Source organism: Thunnus maccoyii, chromosome 5 (genome assembly GCF_910596095.1).
Source record: "Thunnus maccoyii chromosome 5, fThuMac1.1, whole genome shotgun sequence".
NCBI classification, from domain to species: Eukaryota; Metazoa; Chordata; class Actinopteri; order Scombriformes; family Scombridae; genus Thunnus; species Thunnus maccoyii.
Window position 1 is genome coordinate 16,521,155 of NC_056537.1, and position 23,444 is coordinate 16,544,598.

At 40.9% G+C, this 23,444-nt stretch overlaps 1 protein-coding gene across 1 annotated transcript in view; it reads right to left on the reverse strand.

Moving 5' to 3' along the window:
* Positions 1-23,444, reverse strand: part of otud7a (OTU deubiquitinase 7A) — a 37,956-nt gene that overhangs the window by 11,348 nt on the left and 3,164 nt on the right. Inside the window, exons 2-8 of the mRNA XM_042410564.1 lie at positions 10,462-10,593; positions 7,473-7,626; positions 4,422-4,607; positions 4,091-4,309; positions 1,841-1,942; positions 1,153-1,280; positions 359-471 (exon numbers count right to left, since the gene is read on the reverse strand). Of these exons, the coding sequence (XP_042266498.1) occupies positions 359-471; positions 1,153-1,280; positions 1,841-1,942; positions 4,091-4,309; positions 4,422-4,607; positions 7,473-7,557 (833 nt within the window). The 5' untranslated portion in view covers positions 7,558-7,626; positions 10,462-10,593. The remainder of the gene's footprint in view (positions 1-358; positions 472-1,152; positions 1,281-1,840; positions 1,943-4,090; positions 4,310-4,421; positions 4,608-7,472; positions 7,627-10,461; positions 10,594-23,444) is intronic.

The window sequence follows — 23,444 nt, forward strand, 5'->3', positions numbered from 1 at the left end:
TCAAGGAAGCAATTTGAAAGAGCAACAGTCCGAGTGGAGGCAATGAGTTTCCCTGACAAATCCATCTTAGTGAGAACGTCACTTTTGTTTTAATCTCGGGCTTCCTGCTGTGTCTCGATGCACGAGGCATTAAAACACAGCAGGAGCGTTGTAAATGTGTGATGTGGGATGAGAGCTGCACAACTCGACACTGTGGCTCTGCTCTGTTTTCTGCTCTCCGTCTCACGTTATGGAGCAAACAAAGCCGGATTCTGGTTAAATAAATGTAATATGTGTCATGTCTTGGGAGTCCACGGTGTGAATGCTTGCAGGCTTTTTTTGGGGGGGGATAAATGTGTACTTGAGTCAAACAGCTTACCCTCCACTGGTGTTGCCATTTTTGCTGAGGTGAGTGCGAGGCTCACTGGAGGCCAACTTCAGCAGCTCGTTCCACTCTCTCTCCCACTCCTCCTCGGTGTACAGCAGCCCTGACTGCAGACACACACACACACACACACATACACACACATGAAAATGAAAACTCTGGTGACCATGTGCTCATCCTCACCCACATAGTCTCTATAATCATTTGATGTCTCTGTTTCTATCTGTATCTTCGAGGTTGTTTCCTGAAGCTCTATGCATCTGCACATGTGGACATTTTTTGTTGTGTTTTTTATGTTAATGGATAGTTTAACAAAAGAGACAGACAGGAAATACGGGTAATTAGAGAAAGATGCACAACATTCAACAAAGGGCCCTGGACAGACTCAAACCGGGACACCGCCTTTACATGTGATGCGTCTTAGACCACTGGGCCGCCAGGACGCCCCAGGCATTTTTAAAACATAAGCATCTGGACTACTTCTTTGCCTGAGCTATCTTTGGTGACACAATTTTTTTCTAATAGATTGGCAAATACTTTAATCCAAGAACATCGAGAGAAGGGAGAGAAAGTGAGGAGGATTTGACTCACTTGGTAGCATACAGTAGAAAAACTATTTTCCTTGAAGCAAAAATCCAAATGTGGGAGCTAAAATGAGCATTTATTAACAGAGGTTACAAGTGGCTCATCCCTCCGCTTTCTCAGATGGATTTCTTAATATGTCATTAGTCAAAGAGGATGTGATGCATTTAGGAGGTGCGGTGTGCTAAGACGGACACGCTCCTAACCTCCTTGTTCTGTTGGGTTTGCTGCCACCTCCACCTCCTCTTCAGAGCGTCTCTCTCCGCTCCGCTCTTCATCATGGTGTACAGGGATTTCCTCAGCATCAGGTCTCTGTCATGGAAGCCCCACATCCCTGATCAACACAGACAAACGCCGTCGTTACCGCATGTTAAGATTGAGAACATAACAGCACTGCGACTAGAAGGCTGAAACAAGAGGTTGCAGTTCAAAACTACATAAAATGATACGATTATGTTTCAATCATTCAGCTCTTTAACTTCATATCTAAAAATATCTTTCATCCCTCATCAAAGAGCCTTAGTTGTCTGACTGTCAGTGCAGATTACATTAGCTCTGGTGCCTCTAACCCCAACAGCACCTCACACTGGGGAGTCAACCATCTCCTTCAGCATGTACCTGAATATCCCATCATCCCCCGAACCCAGCAGCTGACAGTCTCCTGCAATCTACAGGTCATTTATCCTCCTCCCTCTAACCCTTGTTTCCTTTCCAATTCCTTCTTTCTCACTCCCTCCTCTGGATTCAGCGGCTGTGACAGCAGCACTGACATTGTGTCACAGACTCGCACAGATGTTCCATGTCAAGTTCGCTTGTTAAAGCTGTACTCAAGAAATAATGATGGATGTTATGGTCAAACTGTATGTTAAAATATGGTGTACAGAAGTAGCTCACCTAAAGAGGCAGCATGCAGAAGGCAGTTCCCGTCCCCTGTGGTGGCCAGAGGAAGCAGTTTCTTACAGCTGGTGCACATGGTGGACCACCAGTTCAGACGACCTGCACACATGTACAATATAATGAGTGCATCATGATGGATATCTGCAACTAAAAATGAATTCTGTACAAAACTGAGAAACAGAAGGGAACAAACAGACTCCAGCACAATGCTTTAAACTCAAAAAAAAGCTTGGTGGTCAGGGCTGGGCTTTCTGTCATCTCTATACTGCTGACTAGCCAATGAAGCATGAAATAAAAGTAAGATTTGTATAGTCCAATACTATTCTGTCCAATTGGGCTTTACAGGGCCACAACAACATAGGCTTTGCACATAAGTGAAAAAAAAAATTATATAAACCTTTGTAGAGAAAATCCCTGCTTCCATGGATAGATAGGAATGCAACAGGTGGGAAAAAGGCAATCAAAATAAATGAACACAAAGCTGTAACAGTAACAATAATGAAGAGTTCAACAGTAATTTAATAATTAGTTGAATTTTAATGTAATGAGAACAATAAAATAACCCCAAATATGTAGATCCATGAAAACAGGGGTCAGGAAAGGGGGAGCTGACAGGTAAGTGGAGGGGGCAGTTTGTGGGTGATGTGGTCGGCGTGTGATGGAGTATGGAGCAAGTCTTTTTAATGAGTCAAAATAGTTTAGTTCAGTTAATGTGCTAATTTTATTATTTAAAAACCAAACATATGTGTGAATGATGTTTCCTATCTTGTGGAAAGATTGCCAATGGTTACTTTTCTGTCTGTTTAGTGACACTAAAATCTTGACTCCTTTCATCCATCAGATTCAGGAAAAAACAGAAATGTCACCAACTACTTTGGTGCACTGACAGGTCTTGACAGGAGACTTACGTTTTGCATGTTAACTATTCAGTCACCTTTATATTCAAACGTCACTTAATATTTTACAGTATCACACTACCAGAGCAGGTACCAGTAACAGCCCGCTGAGAACAATTATTTGCCAACAAACATGATTAGCCTCGATGGCTGAACTTTGAAGGGGATGATTAACACGGGCCATATGCCTGCACCAAACCTCAAAAACCCAGCTGTCGTCGCCACCCCCTACCCCCCCCCCCCCCCCAAAAACCACTCTGAATATCTTCTTCCTCAGTACAGTATCACCAGTTTTCGCTCCATCACCGCCCTGCCTGCGTCCCTGCGGGAGAGAGGACTGCTTCACAGCCCAGGGCACTGCACACTGCTATACTGCAGTCAGCCTCGCTGCTCTGAGCCTGGGGTGATCTGACTGCATCATTTATTTAACAACAGTAAACACAGAGGAGGCTCTGAATGATTTACCCCTCAGTGTAGACTGGCTCAAAAATGCAGATGTTTTTGCATTTCTCAATATGCAGATAGTGAATTTGTTTCACATGTTAGATATCAAAGTTAATTTTCTGGAAAGATTGACTACTATTCCATCCCAGTGTGTTACATTCATTTGTTAGTCAAAAACGGTGCATATGCAGTGTGGATGGACTATCGTGTCTGAGATTCAACCACTAATAAAGTGAAGCAAATGCACAACTTGTTTTTTATTTGACCTTTCCTTAATTGCAGAGATACATATTTCATAGGTGTGGTGTTACCCACAGTTTATGATGCATAAAATTTGGATAAAATTTGTGACTGTAATGTCAATAAGAGATCAGATTCCACCATCTGGTTGGTTTAGTCACTGTTTAAAATGCATTTATAAGATTATTAGGACAACTTCTCTCTTATTTATGGAGGTCAATATATTTAATACTCCCAAAATTCTTCTTAGTTGTTCCCAGATCTTGAACAGAATTAGCTGAGAGGGCTGCAGTCTCAGTGTGGGAAAGTCTGCAGGAAGATTTGAAATATCGCTAACTAGTTTCTCTCTGTAAGTTCAAAGCTTCAGCTGGGAGATGAATCCTTTGGGATCCCGGATGCTTTGAATTAGTTGTTGTCGTCTTACTTCCAGATGATGCAGCCACTCTGATCTTCTCACTCTCTCTTTTACTCTCGGTTTCACTCTGAGTCTCTACCTCCTCTGTCTGCATTACTGACTTTCACTAACACCTCTCTCTGTTGCTGCTTCTGCATTTCAGTGTAATCTAAATAAAGAATACTGTGAAATGCGCAAGATTCTATTACATATCTCATATCAGTAGAAAGAGTACTATAACTGCTTTATTATATTATATCCTCTAGTACTCACCAGCTTGCTCAAGAGCCATCATGGTGGACTGTTCTATCAGGTCTCTCTCGATGAAGCTCCTGAAATCCTCGCTGTACACGCTGAGGTCCGGTAGCTGGAATGTGTAGATGGGCATCTCAAGAGGGAACTGCTCGCTGGTACACTCACTGGCCACCTGTAGCCGCGCCAGGGAGACGATAGCAGAGCTGGCGTGGGAGATCCCGCGGGACAGACGCTTCTCTAAAAGAGGAAAAGAAGGGAGAGTTGAACAGATGAGTGGGAGAAGAAACCGAAGAGAGAGAAAAACTTTTGAGGTCATTCGTGTCATATTTTGTTGAGACGGCCGTGCTACCTTGTGCATTGTCCTCCTGCTTTTGTGCACACGGCCTGTCGATCTTGCTGACATGGGTGGGTGTGTCACGTGTCTCTGGCTGTTTGTAGTAGCGGCCCTCATTGAAGACCTGCGGCAGGTTGGCAGTGTGGACCTGCCTGAGCTCCTCATAATCATTTAGAGCAGCACTGAGGTCCCAGTTTTTACCTGTGGGACAGAACAAATGTTGCTCCTAATATATGATAACTCCTTTTTTTACAAAACACACTTTCACTGAAAAATATCCAACATTTTTAAAGAATCAGGGCAGCCTAAATTTGATTTTCACTCAATGCTATGTTCCCACGCATCAAAAAGTGGCTCTGTTTCCTGGTGCAACAGGACCCTGTTCACTGCAGTTTACAGTAAACAAAGTTATATCATGGTGAATAACTCAGAATATGCTACAGATAGCAGAAAGTGAAGAAGAAACTTGGGGAAAAAAATGCAAAAGAACTGCTGAGTTTGCTGCATATAGGTCAGATTCTCTCCAAGTAATACTATTTTGATAATCTGTTTCCTTTAAAGTTTCATCTCCTTTTTATTATTTAAAATAAATAATTTTTAAAAATCATAAATAAAAATAACAATCCCCAAATATAATGTTATATATAGCTCATATGGGCCATGTGGAACAAAAGCTGTACAGCGCAGGAAAACATGCTGCATCATAAGGAGAATAACTAGAGGTTGAGGTTGGGTGGTGCCACCAAAATGAAGATAGTGAGGGGAGACAGATCCTTTAACAGAGTGACAGCAATATCCTGGTAAGCAGGAGGGACCCACGCATACACACATACATGCCATGAACACACACACAGACACAGTTGTCTCCTCTGGGTGCCGTCTCTCTCACAGAAATCCCTTCTAGGTTTAAGAGAAGCAAGTCAAGCCACAGCCTTATTTTATCTCAGTGATGCCAAAGGATCCGTCTGCAAAACAGTCTTTATAAAACTCACATTAACGCCTGAAAACATTCAGAGGGCCGCGTGTCTGGTATCTGCATGTAACTTGAGCATGTTCTTGAGATGGGGTCCGTTAATGGACCCTCTGTTTAAGAGACCTGGAGGAAGTTATCCTCTTTCTTCCTGACTTGCAGACATGATGATTCTCTGCTGTCTGAACATGAAACCTGACACCACTACTCGCCGTCTCTCATGCCAATCAATGCAAAACTGACACTACTGTATGAATCTCAGTAGCTTGAATAGATCAAATCCAGGCATACAACTTAAAGTCGAGCGACGGAGCCACTCGTGACCTAATGCATGCAGTTTAAATGCTTCGACATTAGCGTAAATCAATCAATTAGTTTAACATGGAGAGCATTGTTTCAGCTCGCTCCCTTATTTGTAATGGCTGTCGTCAGCAAAAGGAACACTGTTAAATTAATCTGCAGTAAGAACATAAGTTCTCCGCACCACATCCATTAGAAACAAAGTAGCTCCACCCAACTTTCTCATTAGGATTTTCCATACAGGGACAGTAGAAGGGCTGCAACTAGCCATTATTTTCATTATTTATTCATTTGCTGATTATTTCCTTGATAATCAATTATTTGTGTGGCTCATAAAATGTCAATAAAACGTCCATCTCAAGTTCTCAGAGTCTATGGTTACTCTTCCAAATGGCATGTTTTGTCCGACCAACAATCAAAAAGCCAAAGATACTCAGTTTATTATCATAAAGGAGTATGAAAACCAGAAAACATTCACTTTTGGGAAGATGGAGCCAGTGAATTTTTGCCATTTTCACTCAAAAAATTGATTAAACGATTATTCAATTATCTAAATCATTGTCAATTAATTTTCTGTGTATTGACTACTAGATTGTTGCAGCTCGACACAGTAGAACTGCATCTTTTTAAGCAAGTATTCTCTAAACTCTAACAGATTAAAAACAAAAACACCTGTGATTATTAACCTTTTTTTCCATTTCCTGTGAAAATTAAAAACTCTGACCTAAGACCTGAGAAAAAAAACATCCTGGTTCTCAATAAATGTAACCACAGAGGTCAGAAAACATTCTTCAGTACATAAACCAGCCTCTAGGGGGAAGCACCACATGATGTCTGCCTGTCTGTCTCATCACACCATCCTGACTCAGACCAGAGGGTCACAGAGCAGCTGATTGATGCAGGTCTGGAAAGCTAAGCTAACACCGGATCAAGGCAGCTGGCATTATACGACTGGCTGAAACAGGACGTCCGGGGCCCCGTGTCTGTCTTGTCTGAGTGCAGTGTCTTGTTTGGTGTCTGTTAGTGTCACACGTATGCCCCTGTGGCTTTCTGCCAAGGCAGAATCAGAGAAAAATGACTGAGAGGGAGGGAGGGAGGGAGGGAGAGAGAGACAGACACCCAACACTTTAATTCTTTTATCAGACTAGACACCAGCTGCATTATATACACACACACACACACACACAGACAAAAACTTTCCAGGACACACACGTACACACTATGAGGATTTCATCCCCTAATGGATGTGTGATTAGTGTGATGCATTTGTGCTTTTATTCCTGTACAGTAGACAAAACTATGTCTGCATTTAAAGTTCAGCATTTCTTCACTTAAGTTTGAGCAGATATTGGAATGCACATGTAAAAAAACAAAAGCATCACTTGCCATCTCTACATATTGATGTCAATTCAACTGACCATCAACTGGTTTTTTGTTGCCTCCTGTGTTTTTTTTTCCTCCAAGTGGTACTATATGTAAGCTATACAAGTGCCAGTAGCACTCTGCTCCTCAATGAGTTCCAATGAATGGGCACAAAGCTCTCCCCGGGGAGTGCACTCGTAAAACCGTCACACTGGCCTCTAAATCAGCAAGCTGGCTCACTGTTGCAGGCCCCTCTCCTCTCCACCCCTCCTTTGTTTCCTTTCTTTTCCTTTCCCCTTATTTCCTCTCATCCCCTCCTCATACTTCAGTGCAACTGTAGCACATCAGGGAGCAGCTGATCAAAACAAAAAATTCCCCAAATATCACTACGTCATAATTTGTTTCCAGTGCTGGATATACAGGTGGTCTCTTACCTTCCAGCAGGTCTCTTGCCAGACCCGGTTCTGCCCCCGTGGACCGAACAAAGTCTGACAGGACCGCGTCCATGTCCAGAGTCATGTGATCATGTGTGTGCGCTGCCCAAGGTGCAGCGGTGGCCTTGGTGGACGCCAGCCTTCACGTTCTCATCTGAAAAAAAAACAAAAAAACAAAAAAAACAGCAATGTATGTTTTAGGGTAAATCCAATTCAGACACACTTTTGAAAACCCATCACTCACTCATGAGAAAACAGTTTCTGGATGTCCTCTCTCTCTTTTTTTTTTTTTAAATCCCAGCCAGTACACTCTCTGCCTGCTTGTTCTGATGTGTAATGCTTCATAGAGCTGATGGTTCATAGTACTGTGAATAGCACTCCACTCCCAGTGCTCCTCCTCCTCCAGCTAACAGTCAGTCATAACACAATATCCAGCAGCACAGATGTAATATCAACAACACAGCCAGAGGTCGTATCCAGGACACACCTGCCTATCTCCAAAGCCTTTGGCCAGCCGCCCATGATCATAACAACACTAACTCTCTTCCTGTCACTGAGTGTCAACCAGAGGTTTCTGTGTATGATCCAGTATCTTGAACCATATCTGTGTTGGTCAGAAAGTAAGGATGCCTGGCGACGGTTTTAGGAGCCATGTGAATCAGTGTGATGATATTTAGTGTGATGGTAGCTGAAGAACATATTTACATCACAGCTATTTAGCACTCAATCTCTAATTATCAACAAGCATTGCCTTGTTAAGTCATAAACAATACTTGTAAGGTGCACACGCGTACACTCCCTCGGCCCATGGAATGAATGAGTCCATGCATAGCTGTCATTCCACTTGAGGCTGTGTGGGAGCCAGAGGAGCGCGGCTCAGAGCATTGTCAGTGAAGAAACAAACACCCACAGGTTTGCAGCTCTGACACCGGGCCTCTGTGTGCGGACCAGAGGTTAGAAGGCTGCTCAGGTCCGTGGATTTGACCTAAGAGGAGTTAGAGCATGCTGGAGACATCTATACTCTGCCCACGGCTCTCAGCAGCAAGAAGAAGAAGAAGAAGAGAGGCTCTAACTTTCAGCGTGCCACATGACATGACTGTCAGACACACAGTCTGTTCTGGAAATAGAGTTGACACAAAACAAATGCTGTTGTTTCCTGTTTCTGAGGCTGAAGAATATTAGTGGATTTAACAGAACAATCTCAGGTTTGAAATGTCCTCTCAGTCAGCGTTATCGTCACATGAGAATTAAGGGCTCACGACAACGTTTAAGAAAAAAAAAAAAAAAAAAAAAGATAGCTGAGCACTGCCTGATTGTTGGCATCAGAGAGAAAATATCTTTGTTCAAGACCCAGTGAATTTAGTCTTTATCATATGCATTATTAATGAGTCAAAGCTGCACTTAAGCTGTAGTTTAGCTGACCTAGTTACTGTCAGCCATTTGCATTGTGTTGCATGTGCATTATTGTACTGAGAGACTCTAAGCACATGTAAACTACAGGAAACACAGGATGGTCACCTGGAGCAGCTACCACCAAAGATTGTCAGAGATCATGTTATGGACATGATATGGTTGATGCATATCATATTATCATATCAAAAGTCCAACATGACTATGATGTGTATTTGGTAGACTTCTTTCTTAGAGAGCAACTAAATGTTTATTTATAATGTTAAAATACAGGCTTACAGGAAAATACAAAAGAAATCATTCTGTGGGGTAGCTGCTATTGTTTGAGGACCAAAGAGACAACATATGTGCACATGACTACACTCTCCAGGGGCAGACACTTAACTCAGTACCGAATAATAGTCTACCCATCAACTGAGAATCACAATATTGCTTCGCAGGGCAGAAATCCTTCAGTGTAGTGATGAGGAGTGACACACAGAAATAGCTGAATATTATAAGTCATGACCTCATCTCTTCCCTTAAGATCGGCCCTATTCAGATCGCTTTCCCTGTGGGAGGTAATTATGACTCAGAAACACCCAACTGCATGTTTTTCTATCTGGCATGAAAACATGTGGGCCAGAGGACCTCGGGACTGTCCATATTCCTCTTAATCATAATGGAAATTTGCATATTTGTCACACAGACTGTGTCAGACTTCTGCAAAAATATGAAGGTATTGCAGCACAGTGAACTACAGAAAAAGGGCAAGGCTGTAGTTACTCTTTATTTTTCTTACTGCTGAAAAAATGCAGTGAGAAGGCCAAATGCTGTAGTGATATTCTGTCCTTAAATTGTCTGTGGCTCTCAGCCCCAAGCCCATTTGTTCCTATTAAAGCTGGGCACAGTTCTGCATTGTAAGGAGTAAACGGTGCACTTGTTGGGGCCTATTTTCAGCAACAGATTAATACCACTATGTGTGAGATTAACTGAAGTAAATGTTCATCGTGATAAAGGAACATGTATTGCAGTACTCCAGGCAGACACTGAAGTTGTTTTATAGCCATGTGATAAATATGCTACCCAACCATGAACTGTATGTCCACGATCTCTCTACTCTCTCAGAAAAAATGACACTGTGTTTCCCAAAACCCAAGGTGACATACTCAAATTTCTTCTTTGGTCCTGATCAACAGTCCACAATCCAAATATATTCAGTTTACTGTAATAGAAGACTAAAGAAACCAGAGGAACATTTTTAAGAGGCTGGAATAATTTTTTCTTAAAAATGTCTCCAAACAATGAATCGATTATGAAAATTGTTCACAATTAATTTTCTGCCAATTGAAACTTAAGTGCATATTGTCGCAATAAATGGTTAAAACCTTGATGTGAGTATCTTTAGTTCTTGGAAAACAATGGAGGTCACAGGACTTGTTAATAGGATTTTCATGAGTTTTGTTGACAATCATAAAAATATTGAATATCACCAAGGTTTATCCTTTAAAATCTTATTTAGCTGCTGTAAATGATTGTGAATCAACTCTCTTCTGTAATCGAACACAGCGGCATACAGTGTTACAGTTATCAAACGTACTTTCTGTATTTTCGCTGAGGGTTGTTGAGAAGCCATCTGATGACCGTCGGACTGTCAGGACCAGAAGCAGCTCTAGTCCATGGCTTCAGAGGCAGCGGAGAGGAGAGGAAGACACTGGGGATGCAGAGAACCCTGAAACACACACACACACACACACACAGCAACATTGAAAGTTATTCTCCTAAAACAGGAAGTTATGGCCCTTAGTTCTGATTGGCTGAGTCTAATTTGAAGCTGCTGTAAAACACCCGACCGACACACACCTGTGACCACGTCTGTGTTAATGCACTAATCCAAAATTACCCCTCAAGCCATTACTTTCATCATGTGTCATTTAGAAACCACTTTGCCCACCACCTGTTCATCAGACCGGCAGAAAGTATTACTCTTATCAGTCAACATTTTGTTATCATTTGATTATTGATCAAAGATTGATAACCATTTTTGCTTCATTTTAAGAAGATGCCATGCTTGAGTGCTTTGAGAACAACAGCTTACGTGTGTAACTACACCTGCCAGCTGTTGTAAAATCACGATGAAGCAGTTTTATCTCTTCTGAGATTTCTTTAAACAGCCTAAAGTGTACATAGTGACAGCAGCTTTTTTTCTAAGACACCGCCTTATGACATTATTTACTTTGGTGTTATCACGTTTTAAAGGTCCACTCCCTAGAATGCAGGTGTGTGTGACACCAGTGTCGACACGGTGAAGAAAGTGCAGCGCTAGCCTCACACTCTTCGCTTTTACGTAACATAACGCAAACATGCTGACGCCACTAAAGGCAGGTCACTGTCAGTGCTCCAGGACGATGCTGCATGACACAGCAGGCACAGATGTGATTATAGTGTGTGGTGGGAGGCAAAGATACACGGAACAAGTGAGAGAAAGCTGATTGACCGGCCGCAGTGGAAACTCTGCGGATATTCTGACATCCTCCCCAGTGGCTCACACCAGCCGACGCCACTCTCCACCCTCTCAGCAGAGCGCTGGCAAGTGCTGGGGAGTTAGTGTCAAAGCTCTCCTAAGTGGGACTGAAATATCCTTCAGTGTTATGCATTATTCACACAAACAGTAAAAAGGTTCATATACTGTATGTGTCCTCTATTTATTTGTACAATCTCTCACAGCGACTTCCACCAAAGCACTGTGTTATAGTTCAAATGAGACAGTTTCCACCATTAAATTAGCAGTAATACAAGTGTAAGTGTTTGAAAATGGTGAATTATTACTACTTCAACCGTTGCAGCGAGCTGATGGCTGTCAAAAAATAAATAAGTTTACGAGAACCACTTATAATTATCAGGGCTGCGAATAGTACAAGAACATTCCACTCAAGCTACTTGACTAACATTGTCCTCAAGTAAAAATGAGATTACTTGTGTCGAAAAATAATTAAGCAGAAGTTCTAAAATAGCAAACTGCTTTGAGTACCAGTCATAATGAAAGGCCCCTGCAGGATCTCCACTAACTTTTTAAAAAGTCCAAATTACCTCTCCAATTTAGTGCGAGTGATGACCATCTTTTCCTTACAGGAAATCTATCTTTCTAGGTGAAAAGAAGTTCAAAATGACATTTAAGTACATTTGGCAAATGTTTTTTTCATCTACAGCGACTTACATTTCTTTCCCCATACACACATCAGGTGCAAGTCTTGCTCAAAGACGCTTTAACACGTGGACACGAGGGTCAGGGGATCGGACCAGCAGTCCTACAATTAATGGTCAAACCGCTCTTCCATCCTCTGTATGAACTCAAATTCGCCTCATTGTGTCATAATAACTACACTGTAACCTTCTCTGTGATTCTTTTATTTTTTAAAGTAGTTTTTTTATATTACAAAATTCATAAGTACAATCATAAATCATAAATTGCTACTAAATTATAATATTGAGAGCACAAGCTGTATGTTTCTGCACCTGCTAATTAGTCATAGTGTGTATGCTTTGACTGTACATTTGGGTCACAGATGAACAGACGATGTTCACTGCACGTTTTATCTTTCATCTTTTGGTCTCAACGCAAACACTAAAGTTTAAGAAGACCACTGAGGGGAAACGTGTGGCCTCGCAAACCAGCTACCGGCGGCTTGTCTTCACTCAGATGTTTCTGCTCTCTTACAATCTGCCGAGACGCAGACAAATTAGTAACAGAACAGAGTCAAGTTGTGTGTTCTCCTCACTGTCTTTACAAAAGCACAGACACACATTGGCAAACACACACTGTGTTGTTTACTTCCTATGGTCGACTGACCCGTGAGCGTTCGGCCCGCGGTCCCACCATATTTACGAGGGCCCGTTTGTAGACAGTAAAAAAAACCGAGACACTGAACTCGTCTCTTAATCATCTGCCTGCACAAACACTGGAGGACGGCACGCTGAATTCTCCTCCGGCAGTGCTTCACATAACAGTGCCGTCTCACAAACACTGCAGCTTTACAGTGTAAAATCCAACAGCCTCAAATTATTAATTTAATTCCAATTTCCGTCAGATGGAGCATCCGACCGCAGATATGACATAGATTAAACATCTATTTAATAAATATAAGCTCAGATTTCATCACCAAATACATTTTTTTTCATAAATTACAGCCATCATTTGGATACAAGATAGCAACATTGCATAACAGACTATTATAAATGAGCCACCCGGGGAGCTGCTGGATCCACCACGCTGAGCGGTACATCACTGATGTTTATAATACAGACACCAAAAGACAAGCAGCTTTTTATTGTAAGTGACATTTAAAAATGTAGTATTAGTGTCATGTATATATTTAACAGTTAGTACTAAACTTAATTCAACATTATAGCTATCAATCATGTATGTACACTTCAAATCACAAGACAGGAAACCTACCTGTGTGAATTCTTCAGCTGAGGGATCTTTATGGGTGTTTTAATCTAATCAAACATTTCTCTGATGAACTTTTGTAAGTGCACCGACACAGCTGTTTCTAACTCAACCTCAAAAATAATGAGATGCAAAACAAGCTGACACACTAACACTGAACAGCAGCTCCCCGCCCTCTACTTCCTTTTTAATGTTTAACACTACTTGAAGCTTCACTACTTTAAACCACCAGTAAACCAGCTGGCTAAGTGTGAAGCGACTTACTGTGAGTGAATCTACATCACAACAAAAACTTACTTCCTTTTACTCCGTGAACATGTCACTGTGTCATACATAGATGCGAACAGTGACAGTCACAGGAAAAAAATATGCACAGTTGTTTTCCCATGAAGTTGTTTGTCATTTCACATGAATTTTCTTTTCCACCATTACGTGCAAATGTGCTGCGGGCTATTTTTTTCCACAATGTACATGTATTCACATAGCCATTTTACAGTAATAGGATGAGTTATAGCTGAAATAATTGTCTCCATACGGAGCGGTGATCGCCCACATGCAAGGCAGATACGCAGCAGGTGGGAGGTGAACATACTGTACAAACACTTATACTCTTCTCTTTGCACTGCATCTCCTCCATTGCTGGAAAATGGTCAGGCAGTAAATCCTATGCATGTACACACAGGTTAGTGGCAGTGTATACATTTGCAGTTATGCTTTTAAGTAAGCTTTTTAATGCTCGCTTCTATTTTGACTTATATTTTGCAAATGTGAGTTCATGTAGATGTCAGAGTGCACTTGAGTGCTCTTTGTGGCCTGTATGCCTTCGCCATCCTTTACACACTTCTAGGCATCATTAATTTATGTTTATTGCATTCAAAGTCTTATAATTTATGTTTTTGTCCCCACTTTCCTTAAACCTGCCTTGTCTGCTTCTACTTTTGGCTTTTGATTTTCAGAAAGTTTCAACAATCCTAAAAAACTTCTAATGAAAGGAGAGTGTACACGCATATACAGTGCAGAGGAAGGACAAAAAAAATCAGAACACCTCACAATATTATGCAGGTCAATACACTGTTCTGGTCTATTGAGGCTAATGTTGATGGAGAAATGGATCTCTGCTTTTTTTTAATGATGGATTCCTTAGTGTAGGATTGTTAAATGTCAGTTCAAAAACCAAGAGCCTGATATCAAAACCTGAAACTTACCAATATTACTTTAAGTCACTTTAAAAATGAATTTCTAATAGCCTAAACCTGTGCTGGAAATAAAGACAAAGCAGTTCTTCATTGTTGGCTGATTATTGTTTAAATGTTTGGGCGGTTATATTTTCTTTCAGTGATGAGTCTCCATCATTACACCAACCAATGTTCAGAATTAGTTGCTCTCATTCAAATTAGACTCAGTTGAAATAAATCTGTCACTCGGGGACAATAAAGTCTATTTATCTATCTTACATCGCTCACTGCAAGAGGTGAGAAAGGGCTCACTCAATTTGGAAATGTAATGACGCATGTGTCACTTACCAAACTGTAGCATACAGCGTGAGGTGGAAAAACCTTGAAAAAAAAACTTATAAATGATAAATATAGAACAAATACATCAAAATATCAGTGTATTAAGTTAAAGAGTAGTCTGGTTTGTAAAAGAAAAACTTTTTTTTTTAATAAAATCATTTCCAAAGAGAAAAATGTACCTCAAAGTCATTTCAAGCCATTTTAGAAATGCTTACATACATTAGGAGAAATTTAAAAAAAAAAATACTTTAAAGCCAGAGATGTATTTGTTGTGTTAATAAGTAGAATCTCCCTTCAAATGTTCATACTAGCAAACCAAAACTCCAAGCAGAATATGCCATAAAAATATTTTTCTTTAAAGTTATGTTTAAGAAACTGTTTGTTCGATATTTAGTGTGACATTATTCAAATTTATGCCTGGTCCTTTCATCATTACATGTTAAATTCAAGCGGGAACCTCTGGGACTGAAAAATGAAGCCAATGTGGAAGTGTCAAAAACTGCAGTTCCTCGATTGGCCACTTGAGGCTCCGAGAGTGAGTCAATCCCCATAGACCGCCATGTTAAAATACCCGACTTTACAGAAGAAACAAAAACAGGTTTTGGTCTCTATAGCGAATTTCCCTGATCATAACAACTGTACGGGGGGTGAATTTTTTTATAACTCACTTGTTTAATTTTTATTAAGCCGTAAAGTTATGCATAATTAAGGACGTGGCCACTTTGAGTGACAGGTCACTAGCCGCTAGGTGGCTCGTTTCAGCAACCAGGCTTCATTCAGCCCGCCTCAGCTCCACATCTTTGCCCATTTTGGATTAGCCGGGAGTTAGGCGGAGTCAGGCACTGCCAAGATGGCGACGGCCGGAGCCACCCACTTCGAGCTTCAAAGCCACTCTTGGCTACGTCCATTTTTTTTTTTTTTTTTTACAGTCTTTGGTTAAATTCTGTTGTCGTCTCTGTTTCTTTGACAGAAAGCCAGGACACTGCGGGCAATATTTTATGGTTACTATGACAAACAATCAACTGGGAAAATTATTGGAGAAAAAAAATGATTTGACACATGAAACTCTAGCACACTGTAAAAAAGTAAACTGGAAAAGTAAAGCTTCAAAAGTGATTCCCAAGGTTATATGCATAGTCTCATATCCCTGGACCAATCACAAACTCCTAGTAATACCTGCCACTACCTGCCCTGCTGCAAAATCAGTCCCCATTTTTACTTGACAAAGCAGAAAATTGTTTAGTCTAATAAGTAAATGAGTTGCACCTTTTTATAAAGACTGTGACAAGCTGCTGCTGAACCTGCCAGTGGCACAACATCTGGTGTCAGCCTCCAACCCGCCTCCAGCCAAGAGGACATGTGAGGAGGCCTAGCAGCTAGGGAAGGGTTTTTTAGATTCTATCAATTTTTTCAGTATATTTTAAAGGTTGAAATATATTTAATATATCTTTAGCTTGTTCCAGCTTCTGAAATGCCAGACTCTATCTTTATCTCTTTTCTTATTTTTGCTCTTAATCTTTCTAAATTGCATATCATATAGTTTTTGACTGTTGGTCAGACAAAACAAGCAACATCACCTTGTATGATGGGAGCTTGTAATTGTATTTTTTGATATTTATAGTCCAAAAACATAATCAAAAATGCATCCTTAGATTAAATGATGATGAAAATAATAATTAGTTGCTATATATCTTGGTTTGATATATTCTGATTTGAGCGATTTGTTGATCTTAAATGTGATAGTTGATCTAAGCGATTGACTGCATCCTGCTTGGGAAGGACTGGCTCACTTCCCAGCTCCCCAGTATAGTAGTTCAGAGAGTAAACAGGACCACTGAAACCTGAAACCTAAACCTGATATACAAAATAATGGCAAGAGACCTGTCCAGCAAGGGTTGGACATGAGATGCTGGCTTGTTAGATGATCACAAGTCTGATCTCTCCTCTCCTGAACAGAATATTTTGGACTCTTCAAGGCAGGCAGAGAATAAAATCTTACATTCTGGCTCGGACAAACAGCTCGGTAGGGCCAAACTATGGTCTCATCACCAGCGGGTGAGCTGAGCGGCAGTTAGCGGGGCCAAACACCAACAAGCTGAAACTGCTGTGTTCAACACTAGTAGATAAACACCCTGTGATCCCCCCTCTCTGGGGTGCATGAGTGTGTGGCGACACAAATGTGCATACGTGTGTGTGTGTGCAAAAACACTGAGCATGTTTTATTGCATGTTCACCACTCAGTGTGCCCTCAATGTGTTTACCAAATCAAAGCCAACAGGGCAAGTGCTTCCGCAAAGGGCTGCCAAAAAACACAGAAGACAGCTAATAAAAGATGGCATTCATTCTTATCCGGTACGTATTCACATGCCTGTGCACAGAAAAATGTCAGGCCACCCTCTCAGTTGTGGTTAGAGGACAGGGAAAAAAAAAAAAAACACCTGTTTTTCCAACAACAATGGATACAGCTTCACTATGTTAATATACAACAAAATGGAAACATTTAGAGCAGACAACAGTTTCAAAATGGTGTTGTTGCACAGCTATTAATGATGTAATTCAACAAATAAAAGGCAGAAAAAGAAATGGAACACATACTGTTACCGTATGACTTGGGGTAATTGTATATTGGAGAAACAAATGAGCACAATTTCAGGGAAACTGATCATTTCCACCTTGCATCAATATTGAAAAATCAACAAAATCCATTAGCGTGTTTTTCGTATAAAGGCACACTTTAGAGGCATGGGGAAATTCATGTAACAGGATATTATAATATCTCACTAAACTATAAACTAAGCACTTCCGCTATTTCAAAGTCCTTGCTTGAGAGCACAAGATTCAATCAGAGAATTTCAATGTGGAGTGGAAGCACCACTTGCTATTCAGCCTTCATATCAGTCAGTCAGCCTCGATCTCTGTCCCTCCTCCTCTTGCAGCCACAATAGCAAGCTTGTACTTGTGGTGATTGTGTATGTGCCTCACCAGTGCTCAGTGCGCAGGAGCTACATGTGTGACAGCGAACGTGTGCACGCGTGTGTACGTGCATAAACACCACCATCTAGACTGCATAACAGACAGCCTGTGGCATGAATGACGGCGTCTCAATCAGTACCTGGGTTGACATACTCCAGCGAGGGCTCTTCACGCAGCACCGGCTCATCAAGTTAAACCATTTTGATTTTTGAGAGCTCCATCTCTGTCTCTCTCTCTTCACCCACCACCTGGGTGTGTGCCGAGTCCCTCCTCATCCCCTCCATTACGCTCTACTCACCAGTGGGACTTCCCCTGCCTTCAGGACCCACAGATGGCATAGCTGTGACCTTAGAGCACCCTGTCACCCTGAGAAATCAAATGCTGAGCTCCACGCCCCCTTTTGAGAAAGACAGACAGCAAGGGGAAGAAGATACAGAAAGAAAGCCAGGAAGTAAAGATCCTCCGTACGTCACTCACCAACATTTACCGCTCCTGTTTGATGTGAGGCAGAAAGAGGATGTAATACTTTGAAGTCTTGACTTTATGCACTTACACAAATAATTTGTCTCTCTTTCTGTTAATCCTTCTCTAAACTTAAAAAAAAAAAATTGTCTGGTCTCTGTGCAGCAGCCCTTCACATGCAGGGAGAAAAGATGCTGCTAGAAGCAATAATGTCACTTTGCATCTCATTGCTGCGCTGCACACTGCCAGCACAGCATATGCATGGAGTGGAGAGTTGTTGTCAATTTGCACTAAATGCATCATCGCATTAATATTTGAGGTCGATTTCAATGAATGCTGCAGTGGACGGCGAGAGCACTGCACCTGAGGGACACTTGGTTTTTGTTAGAAGCCAGGTGAATCACAATTTAAAATTTACCGTCACAATCATAAATTTCCACCGCTACACCTGTGCCTCTCATAGATTACAGACACAAAAGGTTGCACGACATGTATCGCTAAAAGCAACGCTCAGCATTTACACCACGAGCGATAAATCCATGTAACAACGAAAGAAATAATTCTTATGTCTGACCTTAAAGTCAAGTCATATCTTCAGTTCCAACAGAGCTAAAGACAAAGCTCAGCTGTGTGTGCAGCAGCATGCACCCAAACAAAGATCTGCTTGCTGAGGGGCACAGCACAAGATCATAACCCCTTAAAATGTCAGTCCCTCCAGCCCCCGCTACCACAGCAGCCAATACCTCTTTTCCCGACTGGACCCTTTTTGACTGAGTGCCACAAGCAGACAGCTGTGACCAGAGACCAAAGCCCTTCTAGAGCAGAAGGTTCTTCACTTTTTGTTGATTTGAAGAAGACAAAAAAAGAAGAAGAAGCAGAAACCATTAATGCTGTGGTTATAAATTAAACATTTAATGGGTATATTAATGACATGGTTAAAGAGGAGTTTTTAAGACTTCAGGTGTGCACAGAAGAGAAGTAAAGAACTGCTTGCTATCTGAATATTTATCTTCTGATCCCATGTGAGATAAACAGACCAACTAGCTGAAGCCAGCTGGTGTTTCCTATTTGAGTTTGTGCTGAGGGAGGGTGTCCTCTCAAGTGTTGAACACACAGAATCCTTTGCTTGCTACCACACTCCTCGCCTAGCTCAAGACCTACATGCAGCTCACACTCTGAAAATTCCTTTGAATATTATGGTATATTGATAGGCTTCATTTGTAAAGATTACTGTCATTGCACACTGATCAGTGATTATTGGGAGTTTACTGTTACTGTATATATAGTGTATATTTTTACATCTAAGCCCAGAGGATGTGCAGTAGGTTGTAATAATGTCTCCTATCCACATTTTCCATTTCAGATATGAAACACACACAGCTAGATAGAGCTAAACTAAGAAGCTATACAGTACTTCATGTTCTCTTGTCAACCTGATTATTTCATTTTGATACCATGAAAAAAAAAAAAGAATAGGAAAATGGCATTCCCTGCACAGCAGTGCACAATGTCATGTTAGTGAGAATCATGTACTATTGTAGCTTTTTTTACAAGTGTTTATGATGTACAGAAATTAAATCTCTGTGAAACACTTAGACACAGTTGACACTGATGAAACTCAATCATATGACACCCTCGTCCTACAATGACACCCAAAAATAAGTTTTATTATCTTAACAGAATCTCCAACAACAAAGGAAACACTAGAAGAGATTGTTTTGATCTCACAATACCTGTATTACACAGTGTGGCACAACTATAGGGCTGATTGTGTGTGTGTGGGCACATGGACGGTTGTGCATATACACTCAAGTAGGTGGAGAGGGCAATATCACATAACCTAATTCTTAAATTAGTTTCTGCACAGAAAGGCCTTAAAACCCCATGTAAACTCTTCAGTTCTTGACTTCTAGTTCCTGACTTAGGAACAGCGGTGCTTTAAACAAATGCCGATGTCAGCATGCTAACACGCACACAATGAAAATGTTTACATGCTGATGTGTTTACCATGTTCACCACCAGTGTAGCATGTTAACATGCTAACATTATACACAAGGTATCGCTGAGGCTGACTGGAATATCATTAGTTGTGCAGGTATTTGATCATAAACTAAAGTATTGGACAAATAAAAATGTTTGACCTAATTGTAGTGCTGGATGAAAAGTCAGGGGAGGAAAGTCATTATAATATATCCTGAGGGGGGCATAAATATGTTCACCAGATTTTATGGTTATCTATCCAATAGTTGTTGAGATATTTCACAATAAGCCAAAAGTGTCAACCTGCAGCATTAGAGGTCATGAATGTCTGTACAACAATTCACTGGAATCCATCCAGTAGGTACTGAAATAATTCTGTCTGGATCAAAGTGGTGGATCAGCCGATAGGAAGCCACCAGCAGCTAAATCACAAGAATGTTGTGGTGATCTTTCCTCCCTTTCAACACTTTTGCACTTTAACAATGACCACAAATACTGATTGGTTACAACTCTTCATTTCCTGGTGTCCTTCCCACTAGAGGGCCACATAATCTAGGGGTAAGGCAGGTCTCAAGGATACCAGCACCTGGGATGCAGTTTGTAGGTGAATGAAGTCAATTAAAGGTAAATTAATAATTATTATTAGTTTTATGTAATGTCAGTTAATCATTACATGCTATTGTTTAGCTCACGGTTTGAGAAACATGCATGTTTACTGGCTAGAGGGCAAAATCTATTTGCATTTTCTCTGAAAATGAAATTTAATTGAGTTGGTTCGTACAGACCGTTGGCCTCATGACACTGCCACTGGGTTTATCGGACATGCACATTTAGACAAAAAGACACCTTTTCTGTAAGCTACATTATATACAGTACATGAAAGTAGCACCATTTGATGGCAACAAAAATGTCTCTGGTCTATAAAAACCTGAATTTGGAATAAACTCGCCTGTCCTTGGTGGAACATAAGTCTTTGTTGCATGTACAGGAAAAATATTGTGGCTGTGAATATTCAAGAACAACAACACACACAGTATACTGTACTTTAAATGTAACCTTAGCAAATGTATTCTGTCAGAGGTAATAGATAAATGCCAAAGCTCTCCAGATGCAAACAATTGTACAGAATTAAACATGAATAAGAATTTGCTGAACAAGACGGACTGTTGTTCAAATGATAATCTGAATGCTGCACAATATCAACAATACTATTTCTAAGCAAAAAGACAGGACAGACTGCACTGCTCACTAATATAGTCTGACATTTGTAGATGAAGGAAGCTACAAAAGTGCCCCAAGTGCTTCCGGCACTTAACTGTGGTCAGTTTGGCTGAAGGAACAACAAATAACCATCCAAATGGAACTGATGCTAACCGCAACGGTTCATTTTATCTGACACCCAAACTGTGCCTGCTGAGAACACTTGACCAGAGCACAAGTCAACAATTAATGGAGGCTGCAAAAGAAGTGCAGCTCCTATGAATTTGATGAATGTGTCATTAACTCCCATTACACAGGAACAGCACAGGAGATTAATGGATCCAAGCCTGCTCCACGAACATCTTTGATGTCAACTTTTAAGTTGTCCTCGTGAATGGAAAAGAAAATCCTGGACTTAGAGAACTGATGCATGTTCTCCGCCCCGGCCTCAAGAGCACCCACATAGAGGGCATTCAGTGGGTGTGGGTGCATTATAGAAGAAAGACGTGTCATGTTTAGTTTAAGTGATTCACTGATCTGGCGTGGTCTGATTAATTTTGTAAAAGGCTTTTTGTATGTCAGTATGTAAGCTTGTAATTTGCTAGTTTAAAGCCAATTAAGTTCCTGATTTAAGTTCCTTGCATCAGAACTATCCAGAAAGAGTAATATTAGGCCTATATACCATTCTTTTGATTATTGATAATTTTATTTCAGATATGCCAGCAGCAATGATGTGTGCCGTACAAAGACAGCACCTTATCCTGCTTTTAGTATATATACTAAGCATTTCATTGCAATCATTATAAGTCAATGATGTGACATTAACAAACTCTAAAACTGTGATTAATGCAGTACAAGATCTTACTGCAGCTCAGGCCTTCTCAACCTTGTTCAGACCCTGAACCTGGATTCTACGGTATTAAGATTCTCTTGACCACAGCAGCAGAGTTGTCAAGCTGAACATACTTGTACCAGTATATTCTATTTTCAGAAGCATGGACGGATGCAAACCAGCTGTATGAAATTATGATTCATTTCAGACATATTTGACTATTAGAACAAATAGACTATATCTATCAAAACACAATAGATCCATTTAAGAAATTTCCAGTGACCCCAATTACATATCAAGAGACCTCACATGGGGTCCAGACCCTAAAGATGAGAAAATATGTAGGTGAGTAGTAGGCCAATACGCCTATGAGAGTATGTGGGAGGAATAAAGAAGCAGTGGGAGGAAAGTAGCTGCAGGGTGAATAATCAGTGCAGACCCCAGCTGCTTGTGAAATGAATACAACTCTGATTTTATAGTATATGCAACTGTATGACTGTTAACATATGGTGACACCCTGAAAACATTCATTGGATAAATATAGTGTAGGAAAATATAGGCTATATAGGAGTCCTTCTTGACCCTCTTTAGTCATCTCAGATCTCTTCTTCTTCATTACGCCGGGAAGAAGTCAACAAAGATAGGAGGAATATATTACTAGAGCTGGAAAGAAGGGTAAATTTACTCCCCAGTGTTCCATGACTGTTTTGTTTAGCGTTTGATGAGATGTGCTGTTTCTGATGGAGTAAAGATGAAATAAAGGGCAGTGACAGTGACAGACAGCAGAGCATTTGTTTTCTCTACTTAAGATAATGAATGACGTAGAGAGCACGCTGAACAACAGTGCTTCTGCTCTGTAGTGTCTAACCTGCACTTCCCTTTTTAACATCTAAATCAATGGAAATACTCCGAGACAAAATGGAGATACATTGAGTTCCCAACAAATGCAGCTGGGTTTTCGCAGAGAAAAAGGAGGCCTGACCTCTTTTTCTGGATGAATGAAAATGACCTATGCTGTGGGCCTGCAAATTGAGTCACCGAGGGTATCCTCTGCATTTGTGTTTTGTTTGATTTAGAGAGTGTTCCCATGCTGATTCGAGGCAGGACGGGGAATGGCTGTGCCCATTGGGCCTTGTGGGGAGAATGTTACAATGGCAGACGTCTCCCGCAGC